This window comes from Cololabis saira, chromosome 8 (genome assembly GCF_033807715.1).
Source record: "Cololabis saira isolate AMF1-May2022 chromosome 8, fColSai1.1, whole genome shotgun sequence".
Lineage (NCBI taxonomy): Eukaryota > Metazoa > Chordata > Actinopteri > Beloniformes > Belonidae > Cololabis > Cololabis saira.
The window spans coordinates 20,114,981-20,131,079 of NC_084594.1; the positions used below are offsets into that span (position 1 = coordinate 20,114,981).

Sequence of the window (16,099 nt, forward strand, 5' to 3'; positions counted from 1 at the left end):
TTTATGTAATCTGCATGAAATATAAGAAAATAGACCTGGTTTTTTTTTTTTTTAATCAATGTTTTGGATACCTCTCGATTTTTATTCTTTTAGTTAAGGTTAAATTTAATCATCCAGCTTTTTTAAATTGTATAATTTCACCAAAGAAACTGATGCCACATAAAGCACACGTTTTATGTCTTACAGCGAATAAAGAACGCCCTCTTCTGGCGTCCAGAATGCTGAACTGCACCCCATTTACGGTATACATGCAGTATATATAAACGTGTTAAACACCATGCAAGACATAAAAAACAGGACATGAAAAATAAGTGAAAAGACACAGAACACAGATAAAAAGTCAATTTGTCTGCACACGCAGGCATACATTTGGATTTCTGGATATCTGAAGTGATTTCAAAGGAATCATAATAACACAACCCTGTCACTTTGTTTGGTGCTGCCTTGGTCTAAAATTATGTCATTCACTGGGCCAATGCAGGTTTGCAGGGTTTTGTCACATCACAGACCAGATCAGCAAAGTGTTATATTGCTTACCTCTCTAACAGATTCACCGGCTATGTCTGAATTATCATATTTGACATGCGTCCATTATGTACTTATCAAATTTAAGCATATGGTGATTGATAAAGGATGAAGAACATAACATGTTTAGGAAGAAGAACATAACATGTTTAGGTTTCATCAGCATGCTGTTTCTAATTTACCTAGACTGAACTGGTCAGAAACAGTTGACCCACGTTCCAGCAAATGGTGGTCCCCAGATATAATTACACTTCTCATTCAGACCTCTTGATCAGCCCCATGATTCACGTCTCCTTGTGCACAGCCTTCTCACATCTATTTAAATGATTACTTTAATAATCACATTCACACTTCAGCAGCATTAAGTCAGCAAGAGCTCAAAAGGCAGGCCGGTATAGTGTAGGGGGAAAAAAATCTGAGAAATAATTGTCCTGGTGACAGCATGCAAAAACTCTGTGTTCACTTTAGTCTTTCCAATTGTTAATTAACTCACTTATTGGTCAAGAATATATTGCAGGTTATGTTGTGTTAGAAGGAAAATATGAGTGTTTTTTCTCTCTAACGTGTTGTAAAAAGAAGAGAAGTCAGTAGTGTCTTCTTTTAGAGGAAAAATGCCACAGTGGGTCAAAATTATCTGTTGTGTTGGTGATTAGCTTATGGCGAGCACTTTCAAGCTTGTTTTATACTGTTAGTTGTAACTAAGGTTCTCTTACCAAAAAATGGTACCAAATCTGAGACAGCAAACTGTTTGTGTCAGCTATTTATAAGTAACTAAATAGAGCTTGACAGTTACTAGAAATAAAACATTTGAAGCTACTACAGTGTCTTTTTGTGGTTATTGCAATTATTTAAACCATTAACAAGAAAATAATAAACTTTACTGATAATTAGAGGTCATCACTTTGGTCAAATAATACAATTTTATACCTTTTTGTACAATTTTATGGCAATACAACATTTCGCCAGTAGGCCTATACATTTTCAGATTCAGATTCGGAGGACTTTATTAATCCCTTTGGAAGGTTCCCTCGGGGAAATTGACATGTCCATCTCACACACACAGCACTGTCATTTACAAATCAAACACCCCAAAAGCCAAACCCCCATATAAAGATAAAAAGATAAGAACATTAAAAATAAAGATAAAAATAGAAATAAAATGTAAAAACAAAAATAAAAATAAAAAGTGCAGTGCCATAAAAAGAATTATATGGATAGAAGAATGTTCATAGTTTGGTAAAAAGCCAAATAAAATGTGGACTTTGGAAATCAGTATTGATAAGATTTGTTATATTTTTTTAAATAAACTATTAATATGTTAAAATAAACATGTCAAGTGATTTTGTTTCAGCTGGCATACATAATGGCCATAATTCTCAGTAATGTAACTTAATACAGTTTTTAAATAAATATAGGGGAGATCGAGAATAAGTATGATGTATGAATTGGAAATATTTCAGTTCACTTAAATTCACTCAAAGTATATTTATGAAGTCAATTTGTTAAACACAATTATTTTTTTAATTAAAACATTGTCCTAATTCTGTGTGCGTTTGTTCTATTTGTCGGTGCACGCCGACTGTGACGCCAGTCGTCCATGTGGAGGCGCCAAAGTATTTAATCCTACAAACTGAAAAGAAATAAAATGGATTTATAAAAGTGAATAGAGAAAGAAGTCAGTCACGCAGGACGTTTTGTCTTTGCACACACCAGTTTATTACTAAACAAACAGTCCTCCATCACATGAAAAGCCCCTTTTTTTTTCTTTATTGAACACAATAAAACAATATAGAACAGTAATTAATTAAACATTAAACATCTTCTCGTAAGGATGATAGTATACTTAGTAGACAAAATATGAGATGCTGTCAAATATAGAGCTATATAGAAAAAACAATTAACTATATGTTGAAATAAAAGACAAACAGGGGTTTTTATAAAGTGCAAAATATAAAAGTATCACAGTATTTAAAATCAGGCAAACAAAAGTGCCGAAAAGAGGAGCAAGGACTGAGGCATGCATGAAAAAAGCAGAAAACAAGATATATCGTCACAAATCTTTTTAGCCATTTTGTTGGAGTCTATTTTTCTTAGGGATGAGAAGAATAATTTAAAATCATTTAAAAACCAATCAAATGAGGGTTTGCTATTCCTCCACTTACTACAATGAATATGATATTTAGAATAACTATATTTATTATGTCAGATACATTCGACTTCAAGTAATCTATATAGAAAAAAATATGAGAGATATCAAAGACTGGTATGTCCTCTATTCTAAGTAGTAACCAGTTTCTTAATTCTAACCAGAAATTTCTGGACACAGGAAAAACATAATGTTCTAAAGTTTCATCTGCTACGTTACAGAAAGCACATTGATCAACTTCGAACTTGAATCTTTTTTTTAAGAAATTCTGCAACCGGGTACACTTTATACAATATTTTAGTTAGTTAGTTAGTTAGTTAGTTAGTTAGTTAGTTAGTTAGTTAGTTAGTTAGTTAGTTAGTTAGTTAGTTAGTTTATATTTATTTGGGTCAATCACAAAAAAATCAACAAACAAGATAACAAACATCCACAGGTTTTTCCCTGGTCAACATTGTGATTATTTTGACCGAAAAGGTCTGGGCTTGAAGCATAAAGCTTATCTTGCCCACCTTTTAACATAATAGAATATGCAAAAAGAACAAATGAAGAATCATGAGGTTACACAACAAAATAATAATAATAATAATAATAATAATAATAATAATAATAATAATAATAATAATAATAATAATAATAATGATAGCTCTGAAAACAGAAAGTGAAAAGATGCTAAAGAAACCGACAAAACCAATTTAGGTTGTCATTTCATCTCATGCATGTGTACATTCTTCTTTGTTTTCTTATTGTGCTTCTATATATGTGTCCATTACCTTTGCTTTGAATAATATCTTGTATGCTTTTATTGAGTTTGCTCATTTAAGGTCGTTATCTAATGAGTTCCACAGTTTTACTCCTAAAACGGATACATCTACCCTTTGTATTTGTTCTTACTGCTGTTGTCTCAAACATTGCTGTTTAAAGTGAGTATCCTTAATCTTTGGGGAAATGGGCCATCCAATATATTTAGAATGAGCTTTTATCAACATAGACACAGTTATGTTCTCATTCTCTTGAGGTTTAAATCGAAAAGCAGGGGTGGAAAGTAACAAATGACATTTACTCACGTTACTGTAATTGAGTACTTTTTATGAGTAATTTGTAATTTTCTAAGTAGTTTTTGAAATATGTAATTTTTACTTTTACTCAAGTACATTTTGACCCAAGTATTTTACTTTGCTACATTTGTACTCACGTTACTGAGTACAAAATTTATGGTGAAAATCTTGTGGGCATTTTATTTTGGTTTATTGTGAATAGCAGGATCCTGCAGGCGTTGGGCACTTTATTTTGTGTTTGAATACTTTGATTCTGGTTTTAGTGTTGTCGGTTGGACAATATAACTGAAAATAGTTTGCACTTTACAGTACAGGTTGTGACTGTACTTTTTGTCCTGTTCTGCAGAAGTAAGAGGATCATGTTCAGCTCAGCTGAGCTTTTACAAGTGTGGATGTTTAACTTTAATATGCCTCCAAGTTGATTAAAACAACTTGTGCTGGATTTGATTCGTGACTCATCCTTTTTTTTTGCATTAAATAACTGAAAGTAACTTTTACTCAAATTAGATTTTAAATGAAGTACTTTTGTACTTTTACTCGAGTACATTTTTAGATGAGTACTTTTACTTTTACTTTGAGTAGGATTTAAGCAAAGTAAAGATACTTTTACTCAATTACAATTTTTCAGTACTTTTTCCACCTCTGTCGAAAAGCCCTTCCTTTATTTGACGTGTCCGGTGTGATTGCGGGCGGTGCTTTGATTCTCCGCCCCGCCTCCACCTGCAATAAGCTGCCATGCCTCACTTTCTGTCTCCACTCTAGTCTTAGTAGCCTGTCTGCAGTGAGGGAGGAAGGCTTATTTTTATAAAAAATAATTTGGGTTGAGTACCGTGGGTTCAATGCTTTTTAAAAAAGACACCGGAACATAAGCAAAAAAGACAAAAAAACGACGCCGAGTCGGCATGGAGGTTTCAGCCGAGCAGAGCCGTCCTGCGAGGAAGCAAGCGGTGAAGAGACACCACCACAAACACAACCTGAAACACAGGTACGAGTTCCTGGAGACTCTGGGCAAAGGCACCTACGGCCGGGTGAAGAAAGCCAAAGAAAGATCAGGGAGACTGGTGAGTCTGTTTTTTAATACTTCTGTCGCCGCATCAGGTCAGTTTCGGGTCAGTTTGCTCTGCTCGTCTAAAAGCCTGAATTATGGGTCCGCGTTACATCGACGCAGACCCTACGCCGTAGGGTACGCGGCGACGCGCACGGTACGGTACGCGTCGCCGCGTACTCTACGCCGTAGGCTCTGCGTTGGTGTAACGTGGAACCATAAATCAGCCTTAATGGCCACCTGTTGTTGAGAGATAGAGGGCTATTTAAAGAGACGCAGACGGTCAATTTTATCTGACAATTAAAATACGATTCTGACTCTTTGGGGGGGAAAAAGGGGGACTAATGTCACCAGGAAAATGATCCTGTTCCTCAAATGTTTGTCTTAAGAGTCCAATGCATTTGTTTTCAGCTTTGCTTTCGTTTTCCTATTTTACTTTTGACCAGAAATAAGTAAATAAGTGGATTGCAACTCATGTTAAAAATCTGAATATTTGAATATGCCATAAACACAAAGTTAAATTTTTTTACATACATTAATTATCAGTTATCAATTTTCATCTCGACGTGGTTGTGTAAAATCCAAGGGAAATGCATGTTGTTGGGAAACACGGTGACTTCATCAGTGGGGAGGGAAGGAAGAGAAACTTGCCTTTCAGGTGAATTCCAGCTCCCCATGACCGAAGAGGAAATGGGAGGCATTTAAAAAAAACTAACTACAGAGATAAGCTTTTAAAAGAAACACAAGACTCTGTTTACTGCAAGGTCTCGAAATACTTTTCCCCCTAATAGTGTCTGACCTTTTCTGCTTGAAAAATATTTTTAAATGTTTATTTTTATTTATATTGTAGTGGCTAGATTCTTGTGAATTCTAACCTAAACAGTTAAACAGTGTCCTGCTCATGAGTGGCCACTAGAAATATATGTATGTATGTATGTATGTATGTGTGTGTATGTGTGTGTATATATATATATATATATATATATATATATATATATATATATATTATATTTATTTGCACAATGATAACAGTAATTTTTTTATCATACAAGGACAAATAATTTGTGCAGGAGAGGAAAAGAAGCCCGAAGGGCTTATAAAAAATCCTCCCCCTCAATACAAAATCACCAAAACAAATCAATCAATAGAAAAAGAATAGAAAGTAAAAAGAAAAGGTAAAAGAAACAAAGAAAAATACAATAAACACCCAAACAAAAATATCCATGAAATGGCAATTTCATTTCAGTACGAATAGCCTGTTAATTTTGTCTATATAAAAGATGTGTATATATATATATATATATATATATGTATGTATGTATGTATGTGGCAGAGAACTTTAAACTAAACCCAACAATCTGAATCTTATAATCTTGCCACTGTTTTTATATGCGTTTCATCAATATATGAAGAACTACATAAATGTACAAAAAAAAGTTTACATTCAGGTGGATTTAGGTCAAGCTCGTAAAATGAATAAATGGATAATCGAAAGTAGGTCGAGGTGCCATTACGCGCTTATCGCAAGTGATATGTCTGTTCAATAATGTTTAGCCGGAGTGAAAGTTCACTACTCCAAGGAAGTGTGTGTCAGAAATTCCCCCGTCTGCAGCTACAGTAAACATGAAGAGGTACAAGTTCAGACTTGTCCATATTCCCTTCCTGCTTTTTCACTGTCTGGAAAGACTTTCATGCTAAATTGTTCTTTAAAGATATGATTTAGTGTCTGAGATTTATCCCCAGAGACAGTTTTCTGATCCAGCATGGCTTATTTGATATGGTTCAAATTATGATTTGCTCACAGACCAAACAAATAGCCTCTAGCACAGGATGGAAACTGACAGAGAAATTGTCTCGCTTTTGTTTTGATTTACCTGCTTAAGCGCTGACAACATGCTGGATAATGATATCTATCTAGGACAGGGATATTCAACTAGATTAGGCAGGGGGCCTCATCTGCAAAAGGACTGTATGGAGAGGGCCGCACTGCATGTGCGCACAAAGCGCGCAGGCGGAAAATTTGGGGTTTTCAAGATGTATTTTGCACTCACACGAAGATTTATGTATATATAATACATTTGTGCACATGAATGAGCAGGAGAATATATCTGCCTAGTTTAGATATAAATTATGTATTAATTGTCTCCAGATTTAGTCATTGTGAATGTTAAATATAATATTCAGATAAAGAAATATTATTTTTAATGCAAGTTCATTTTGAAACCATGCATTGTGCAAACTTAATGAAGTTGATATTGACCACCTACTTTTAATAAAACATGCCATAATGACAAAGCACCACTTTCTACCAAGATTTCCTTATTTGAATATTATATAAAGCATTGAGGACAAGCATTTCAGTCCATAGTAGCCAGTTTGATGTTATAAATAAGCAACCAAAATATTAACCATAAGCTCCTTTTATTTATGACACATCTGTGCATTATATCAGCAAAACAAAACAATTGCAAGAAATTATAAGAGGCTTAGAAGTCCATCTGAAATGCAAAGTCCTCATTTAGAGATTCAAATGAAAAAAATTTCAGGCCAATCCTAGAAGCCTAATGATGTAAACAAGTCCTCTATACAACGGAGGTTAATAACAAATAATGTGACATTATCACTGTGCAACACTGGCAAAAAATCTGAAGTAGTAAAAAATATCTCCAACAGAGATTAACATGTACAAACTCTGTCCAATGAATCATTAACCAACTGAAAAGGCTACCAAGCATCTTAAACTTTTATTAGTTAACAACATGCGATATGTAAACCATGTTAGTTTCGCTTAGCGCTTAAGCGAAACTAACGATATATGAACGATATATAAAACGATTTAATATATATTAAAAACATTAATAACTAGGTATGTCCCGATACTTTTTTGGGCAATACCGATGTTTTGAAAATGCCGTGATCAGGCCCGATCGATCGGGACAACACTACTTCCCCCCCCTTTTTTGAAATATGACCAGGGGGCACATAAAAGCTCCTGGCGGGCCGCAAGTGGCCCGCGGGCCGCCAGTTGAATATCCCTGGTCTAGGACCAATGACATAACACAAGCGGTGGCATCATCATCTTCCATGCTATGGCACTTCAGCTGGTCCCATTGTCTAAGTGCATACATTTGATTGCATAACCTGTTTGGGTGGTGTACATCAGTAGAGAGATGATCCGCCACTCCGTCCGGGACAAATAAAGGCTGCTTGTAGATCTGAAGAGGTGTCCCAGTTAGGTACCTAAATTGTGATGCAGTCAGTGCCAGTCATTCATAAACCTTTTGATTTGCTTAATCATGTTGCACTTAAAAAAAACAGTCACAAATTAGGGCTGCACAATGTATTACAAATTGGTCATCATGCCAAAATCAGTATCACTAAAACTGATCACTCGCAATGATGGTGTATTATTTCCCCAGTGTGCATTTACACTCTCACTGCCTGAGATGCCAATTTAAATGCTAATTCATATGGAGAGTGTTGCTGTTACAGGGCGATGTTTTCTATTGATTTATTTTAGAAAAACCTTGTCTGAAATAGAAATAATATCCTAACTTTTTTTTAGTGTCTGCATAGAGTGTTTACTGTCAGAGGTCAATTTTAGCGGTAAAGCAGGAAGACATTAACCTCATGCTGAATTTGGTTTGTAAAGTACATTCAAACTGGAACTTTAAAACAGCAGCAGATTTAAACATGAAAAGTCTTAAATACAAATAATACAGGGATCATATTCTCAAATTGTTTCAGTTTTGGTATTAAGTATGAATAATAATAATAATAATAATAATAAATTCTAAGGAGAACATGGTCTTATCTCTATGCAACATAATGACTTGAGATAAGATTCATTTTGGAGGAATTGAGGCTTTCACTAAGCTCTACTACCTTTTTTTTTTAATTTTTAGCATCTTGGTCCAGTTTGCCTCACAGCACTGGTCACGTTCAGGGGGGTGATGTTCTGAAGTTTTACATTTACTCACCAGGCAGGGGGGGTCCTATTCGTTGGCACAGATTCCAGAACCAGTCAGCTGATTTTTATCTATGTATTTATCTTGGCTGATGCAACATCCTCCAGTTAGTTAAACACGTCTAAATGTTGTCTCAGGTGATAAAAGTATGGAATTAACCTTCTTAAAAACTTTCGCTGAATGCTGTTTGAAAATGATAATAATATCTAGTTCTACATTTATCAATACTGTTTCTGAAACTTGTCCAAGTATGATATTGATCTGCTGCTTCATCTGGCCTGCAGCTAACTGTCTGGTGTACATGAAGGGTTTGTGTAAATTTGTGCAGAAAGACTGAAATGTTAAGGATTTTATCCTCCAAGTGTCTGCTGTGTGGAGTAGATTCTCAAAAACCAAGAGCACACACACGCTTTGGAGAGTCTCACAGTGGTGTGAAGCTGTCACAATTGTGAGTTTAACCATCCTGACAGCTATGGTAGCAAGAGCAGGAAGAGCAGGAAGCCTCATTTCCCAGAATAGGGGAGAGAAAAAAAAAAGTGCTTGTGGTGGGAACACAGCACTGACCCCGGAGGAGCATCCACATCAGACAGTGACTCACGACAGAAGACGGCCATGTGTTGAAACTGATATGACAAGCCGCCGCTTTACTCATGTTCCTGTGTCTGTAGCCTTGAGGGTTTAGAAACAAAAGAGAAAAAAGCGAGGACACCCCACCAAAGGGGCCATCTGGCGCCTCATGTCTCCCATCAAGCTCAGAGTAGACTGATGACGCACTCGGCACATGGAGGAATCCCAGGTATTTGCGCATCAAAACGATGGCTGTACCATTAAAAACATGAACACAACCTTGTCCAAAATCGTGCTTGTGAGCCTAGACCCAATGACTACTAATTCACATTTAAATCTTCTTCCAAGGTCTTTTCTTTTTTTTTAAACACCAGACAGTAGTTGACCTGGCATCCTGTCTGCTTTGTTAGAAACAGCACAGCACAACAGTTTTCGGTCCACTGCCCTTCACAATTTGGACAAGCTTTTGGACAGGAATTTTTATATAAATAGTGGCTTATTTGTAGATGTTTGTCACTTATTCAGCTTAAACAGATACGACTAACCCAGTATTTCGGTTTCTCATTTGTTTCAACAGTAGAGACGCTGCTATTGTTTTAATGTTAACTTGTCCTTATAAGGGGATGTTTAATTTTTGACTCAGCTTTTGTTGAAAGTCGACATTATTTAGTCTGATGAAAGGATGATCAAATAGTTGAATGTCAGCATTAACATTACACTCATGTCTTACTAACATGATGATTCATTTCAATTTCAACTTACGGGAAGAATAGTTTTAAAATCTTTTTACATTATCCAGTTATTACTTGTACAATGAATACTTTTCACGCAAGTAAAAGGCATTTTTCCCCACATGGTGACATTCTGGTAATTTTCTGTTTTTTAAGGTTGCTGTCAAGTCGATCCGGAAGGAAAAGATTAAGGATGAGCAAGACCTGGTGCACATACGGAGAGAAATTGAGATCATGTCCTCGCTGTGTCATCCACACATCATCACCATATATGAAGGTACGTGTTCACGTATTTACAATAGTTGCTGTCCGCGATTAGTCACATTATTGGCTGTTCATAGGAGAAGCGGTCTCTGAGCTGCATGCAGTAAAGAAGCATGACACCTGGAACAAGATGTTAATCAGTCTCTGTTTGAAAATCAGAGTATAGTCACGCAAGTCTTTGTGCTGAAGATTGTGGATGCTCAGTTACGTAAGCACTGATACCCTGTTGTACAACGGCAGCACTGAGAGCCAGTATGCCGAGCCCTGTGCCCTCCAATGCCCCTCGCGCCTGATGAGAGGGTCATTATCAAAGTCTCTCTATTGAAGGGCATGTTTGTTGGTGTACAGCTATCCCAGTGCCATGTTTATTCAGATCAACTAATATGAACAGTTTTTGTGGTAGAAATGGATGCTTAACATGAATGGAAACACTACGAAGGGGGTTGAAATGTTTCTTTCTCGTGTCTTTTGGTCTTTCAGTATTTGAGAACAAGGATAAAATTGTAATCGTGATGGAGTATGCCAGTCGAGGGGATCTGTATGACTACATTTGCGACAGGAAGAACATCTCTGAGCGGGAGGCTAGACATTTCTTCAGGCAAATTGTTTCCGCCGTGCATTACTGCCATCAGGTAAGGAATCTTTCCTCAAAGCAACTTTCTCTTTTTTCTCAATTTTCTTTTGAAGATGTTTAATGAAGGTAAGGTTTGGAAAATCCTGAAAATATATATTGGCCCCTCCCCAAACACACACACCCCACACCCAATAAGTTGTTCCTGAGGTCCAGAGATGAGTGACTTCATTTAAGAACAAATATTTTAGTGAGGCTGGTCAGGACTTTGCACAGCTTTTAGACTTGTTTGCTTTGGCAGTATTTGCCGTGTCATAGACCGTACCAACCATCTGTCTTACTTCCTATGGGTGCTGATATCTTGTTTCATACTTTATTTTTCATCTTACATCCAGTGTAAAAGGCCAGCTAGGCTTCATTTTAGCACCTCAGTTTCCACATTTAGGTTTTTTTTCATGATTGTCTTAACAAGGCCAAACACCACTGAATATTAATGACAAAAAATATAAAAATAAAAATAAAAATGCATCCATTGCTACAAGTGCCCAGACAGAATATTGGATGTAGCCTCATTTCTGAAAGCAAAGCAAGCGCAAACTTGTTTGAGTGCAGGAAATGCCCCCCTGCAGAGTAGAGGACAATGAAGCATAACTGACGTACCAGAAGAAAATGTTCAGTGTGAAAAGAATGTGCTTCAACCCTGTTAAAAACTAATCCTTGCACGTTTCCTGCACAGCGATGCCCACCCGTCTGGCAGGAGCTAATCTTTGTTGTTTTCTATTCTAGAATGGAATCGTGCACAGGGACCTAAAACTGGAGAATATTTTACTGGATGACAACGGGAATGTGAAGGTGAGCATATTGACCCTGTGTTACACACGTTCCATTCACTCACAAGATCGTGATCATTATAAATATTCTTGAATCTGATTATTGTATTAAGGATCACATCTTTCTAAATTATTTCTTGCGCAAATGTATCTTTTAAAGACAAATGAAAGACAGTGGTGTATTGTAACTGAAAAATTTGACTCTACTGTAATATTTGGACTTCTTGTTCTTGCAGATTGCAGACTTTGGATTGTCAAACCTCTACCACGGGGATGAGCTTCTTCAGACCTTTTGCGGCAGCCCTTTGTATGCTTCTCCAGAGATCGTCAATGGAAGGCCGTACCATGGGCCTGAGGTGGACACCTGGTCTCTGGGTGTGCTGTTGTACACATTAGTTCATAGCACGATGCCATTCGATGGACACAACCACAAGACTCTGGTCCAGCAGATCAGCACTGGAAACTATCGGAAACCCAACAAGCCCTCTGGTGAGGTTTTAGGTTTGACGTATGATCAAAATCTTTGGAATACTGTGGCGGTGCATATAATTAATTTAATGATTAGGTCTAGGGCTGTTCGATTAATCGATTTTTAAATCGTAATCGCGATTATGTAATTTAGAACGATGTTAAAACATGAAAATAGTAAAATCGATTTTTCATTTTTTTTTTTTAACCTTGTCTGCACACATATGAATGATTGATACCATATTAATGATTGATGGAAATACCTCTCAATACCTGCGACAAGTGCCCCATCGGAGAGGCTCTTTAGTGTAGGAGGGGGCGTTGTAACATCGGCCACCGGGCATCCCTCAAGCCAGATGCGGTAGACCGGCTCGTGTTCCTTGCAAAAAACTTGCAAATGTGAATATCAAATGTAATGACTGACATTACACACCTCTACCTCCTTCATGGGTTGCATTATTATTTAGCATGCAAAGACCCAGTTTAGTTTAATTAGAAAATGTCTTGTTTTATTTAATAGGAAATATAACTTACTGTATGTTTGCAAGTGCTGATTTGCTGATTTTTTTTTTTTTTTTTTTTTTTTCAGAGATAAAACTTTATATTTTATTATATTTTTTAAAACTTTTTTTCAACTTATTTTACAGAGTTTTGCACTTTATTCATTCATTTTTGGTTTAATAAGAGCAAAGTTTGCACTTGAAGCCCAATGGGGCAAATGTTCAATAAAAAAGCAGCATATTTGAGATCATTTCTTTGCCTTTTGTCAATTCACAAAATAATCGTAATCGGATTTTGAGAGAAAAAAATCGAGATTTTATTTTTGGGCAAAATCGAACAGCCCTAATTAGGTCCTAGGTGAACATGATGCTAACTGCTTTCCCCCATTTTGCTCTCTGTCAGATGCCTGTGGGCTTATCCGCTGGATGCTGATGGTAAATCCGGAGCGCAGAGCTACAATAGAAGAGATTGCCGGACACTGGTGGCTCAACTGGGGTTACCAGCAGCCTTTACTGCCGGAGAGAAAGAGCAGCCTTGTAGATCAGAGCCCTTCGCCATCATCATCGCATCCCACGGGGCTTGCCAGTGTTGCTATCTGGCTGCGCCGTACATCCAGGCCTCTACTGGAGAATGGCTCCAAGATGCGCTGCCTGCTCCGCTCGCAGGCTGGAGGAGACGTAGTCCGAACACGCTCTCTGCGAAGGTCGCGTAAGGAGAACAATGTCTCCCAGACGGTTCACGAAGGAAGCACGGACTCTCGTCCCACGAAGGGTATCCTAAAGAGACGCAACAGTGTGAAACAGAAGGCTGTGAGCGAGAGCCCTGCTTTAACTTCTGTGGATCCACAGGGCTTTTTGGGCCTGTCTGCTCCAGCTAACATCACTTCTGCTGCTTTGCCTCGCAAAGGCATCTTAAAGAAGTCTGTGGAGCAAGAGTCTGGGTATTTCTCCTCTTCTCCTGAAAACAGTGATTCAGGCTGGGTACCACAAACTAAAGAGTGCCCATCAGCACCTCCCTATAGGAAGGGCATCCTAAAACGCAATGGAAAGTTCTCTTCAGGAGGACTACAGGAGTTCGGCTCTCTGGACCAACTGGCAGCTTCTTTACCTCGAGGAGGCACAAGGTCGAGGCCAAGTGGGGCCATCAGTGAAGACAGTATCCTGTCCTCAGAGTCCTTCGATCAGCTGGACCTACCAGACCATGGCAGACCTTCACTGCAGATGGATAAACCTGCCAAGACTATCATGAGAGGCTGTGTCTCTGCAGACAACCTGCTGGACATCACTGAAGATGGGCTTTTGGCTGACCGCATGCTGAGGCCATGGGGCTGCTACGAGTCTGGAGTAGCCGACAGTGCCTTTTCTATCACTGACTGCGATAATGTTACAGAGACTTACAAACAGGCCAAGGTTACACGAGGACCTGCTGCAAGCTGAAGACCAGTAAATGACACAAAATAAAGACTCGTATTCCTATTCAAAAGAACCCATGACAGCCAAAGCACTTTACGTGGAAATATCAGCACACTGTCATTAATGCAAAGTTTAGGAATTACAAAGTACCAAAAAGGAGGCAAATTGTTAAACAAGAAGATTGTATTTTGTATAATTATTAAATGGCACTAAATTAGGGAAATTAGATTTTTTTTAAAGGATTAGTATCAGCAGGTGACAGAGCTGATAACTGAGTGCAATTGAAAATGTTGATTTCAAAGATTCTCAGGAGAAGAGAGCTACTAAAGCTCCTTAGTTTGAGATCTTACCAATAATAACTGTGCATTTTAAGGCGCAACACATATTTAAGCCAAAACAGCGATGTGGAGAACGCGCTACATCAGCAGATGTTAAAAAAGAGACTTTTTTTTTTTTAATGCCATCTCATTAGAGCTGGTATTTCACCGTAGCTTATGTCGGGTTTATGACTGTAGAATACTCTGAATATCATTTATTGCTTACAGAAATGCTTGAAAAAGTTTTTTTTTTTTGTAAATTTGATCATTTTGTAGAAGAATAAGAGGGAAAGGACAGGTTCGGGTAGGATTAGGACACTCTTGCATCATGCTTCAGTGTTAACTGCATCTGAGAAGATATTGGGGGGGTATTCCTCATACCAAAGATGAACTTTGCTAATGCTACTAGATGTTTTTGTCTTCTTGAAAAGCACCAACAAAATGTGCCAAATTTATTTTCGTGTGTATCTGGAAGTTCAGCTCTCTGGTGTTTTTGTTCTTGCTTGAAGTTTGGATAATGACTTGAATAACGATCATGACTCACTGCAACTAGTATAACCTGCTTTTTATTCAAAACCTATTTGCCTCCGACTGTGTGTTTAGGTGACAGTTTCTCAGAGGTGGAGCTCTTTTAATCACTTTTGGAAGGTGAACAGCCGCAGCCCCACCTAAATGTTGCATGTTTGTGCGTAATTCAGTTGAGAGCTTTGAAAATCAGTAGTGTCAATTTGGCAGGTGCAGGATATTACAAAACTGCATAAGCCATTTAAATGTCTATAAAGCAGGTATACTAGGCGTAGGGGAAAGAACTTGAAATCTAATTATCACGTTTAATAGCCGTCTGGCTGGTGGGACAACTTTTGTAACACCCCCTTGTGCCCGGCGGGGAAACGTCAGTGTGTTTTCTTGTTTTTGTACAAATTTTAATGTCTCAAACTGGAGTTATCTAAATTTATGGTGATTAAATTAGACCACTGTGCCTGGAATAATAATCTCATGGCATTGAAACCTGAAACCAGTAATTTTCCGAGTATTAATATTTGTGATTAAACTCTTGTGACTAAGCTTGCTCGGGGCAGGTCATGCTAGCTGCAAATATGTGCTGCTGATGATAAACTGGAAATCTTTTTCTTAAGACTTTTTGTTTTTGTTACAACTGGAAACTAGAGTTAAATCTGGAAACCTGGTTTATTTCCAACTGAGCAAAACTGCCATTGAAATGGACCATACACAGGGAATATGCATACGTTGAATAATTTTACATGTATTTGGCCATTACATCATTTCTTTCTCTTTTCACAGAAATTGAAGATTTGTTCATATTCAGTTCATACATTTTTATGCCACTACAAAAATCGAACTTGTCCAAAGTAACCGGCTTATCATTTGTTATTGATTAACTGCTCTACAGTGTTGTGACTAGGATGAGGAAATCAATAAAAAAAATTAAAAAGATGCAATTGCTGGCTAATGTTTGTGACTTACATCCCATACACACTAATAGGATTGATTTTTGTATACATTTTTGCTATGGAAAAAAATGGGTTTCAACTTATCAGAGCAATGCTGGATTTCCAAAAAAATAAAGTCCAGAAAAATGTGCAAACATTGTTGCCAGGGTTCAGTGTTGAAAAGGAAGATGACAGCTCAAGTAATGACAAGGACAATCAGAATTTGACCATTTGAAGCTGCTCCAGCA

At 37.4% G+C, this 16,099-nt stretch overlaps 1 protein-coding gene across 1 annotated transcript; it reads left to right on the forward strand.

Moving 5' to 3' along the window:
• Nucleotides 1-4,475: 4,475 nt before the first annotated feature.
• nuak2 (NUAK family, SNF1-like kinase, 2) lies at nucleotides 4,476-14,316 on the forward strand. Its single transcript, XM_061727070.1, has 6 exons — nucleotides 4,476-4,787; nucleotides 10,194-10,314; nucleotides 10,782-10,933; nucleotides 11,659-11,724; nucleotides 11,939-12,191; nucleotides 13,074-14,316. The coding sequence occupies exons 1-6, from the start codon at nucleotides 4,629-4,631 to the stop codon at nucleotides 14,105-14,107; spliced, it is 1,785 nt and encodes a 594-aa protein (XP_061583054.1). The 5' UTR covers nucleotides 4,476-4,628; the 3' UTR covers nucleotides 14,108-14,316.
• The last annotated feature ends 1,783 nt before the right edge of the window (nucleotides 14,317-16,099 follow it).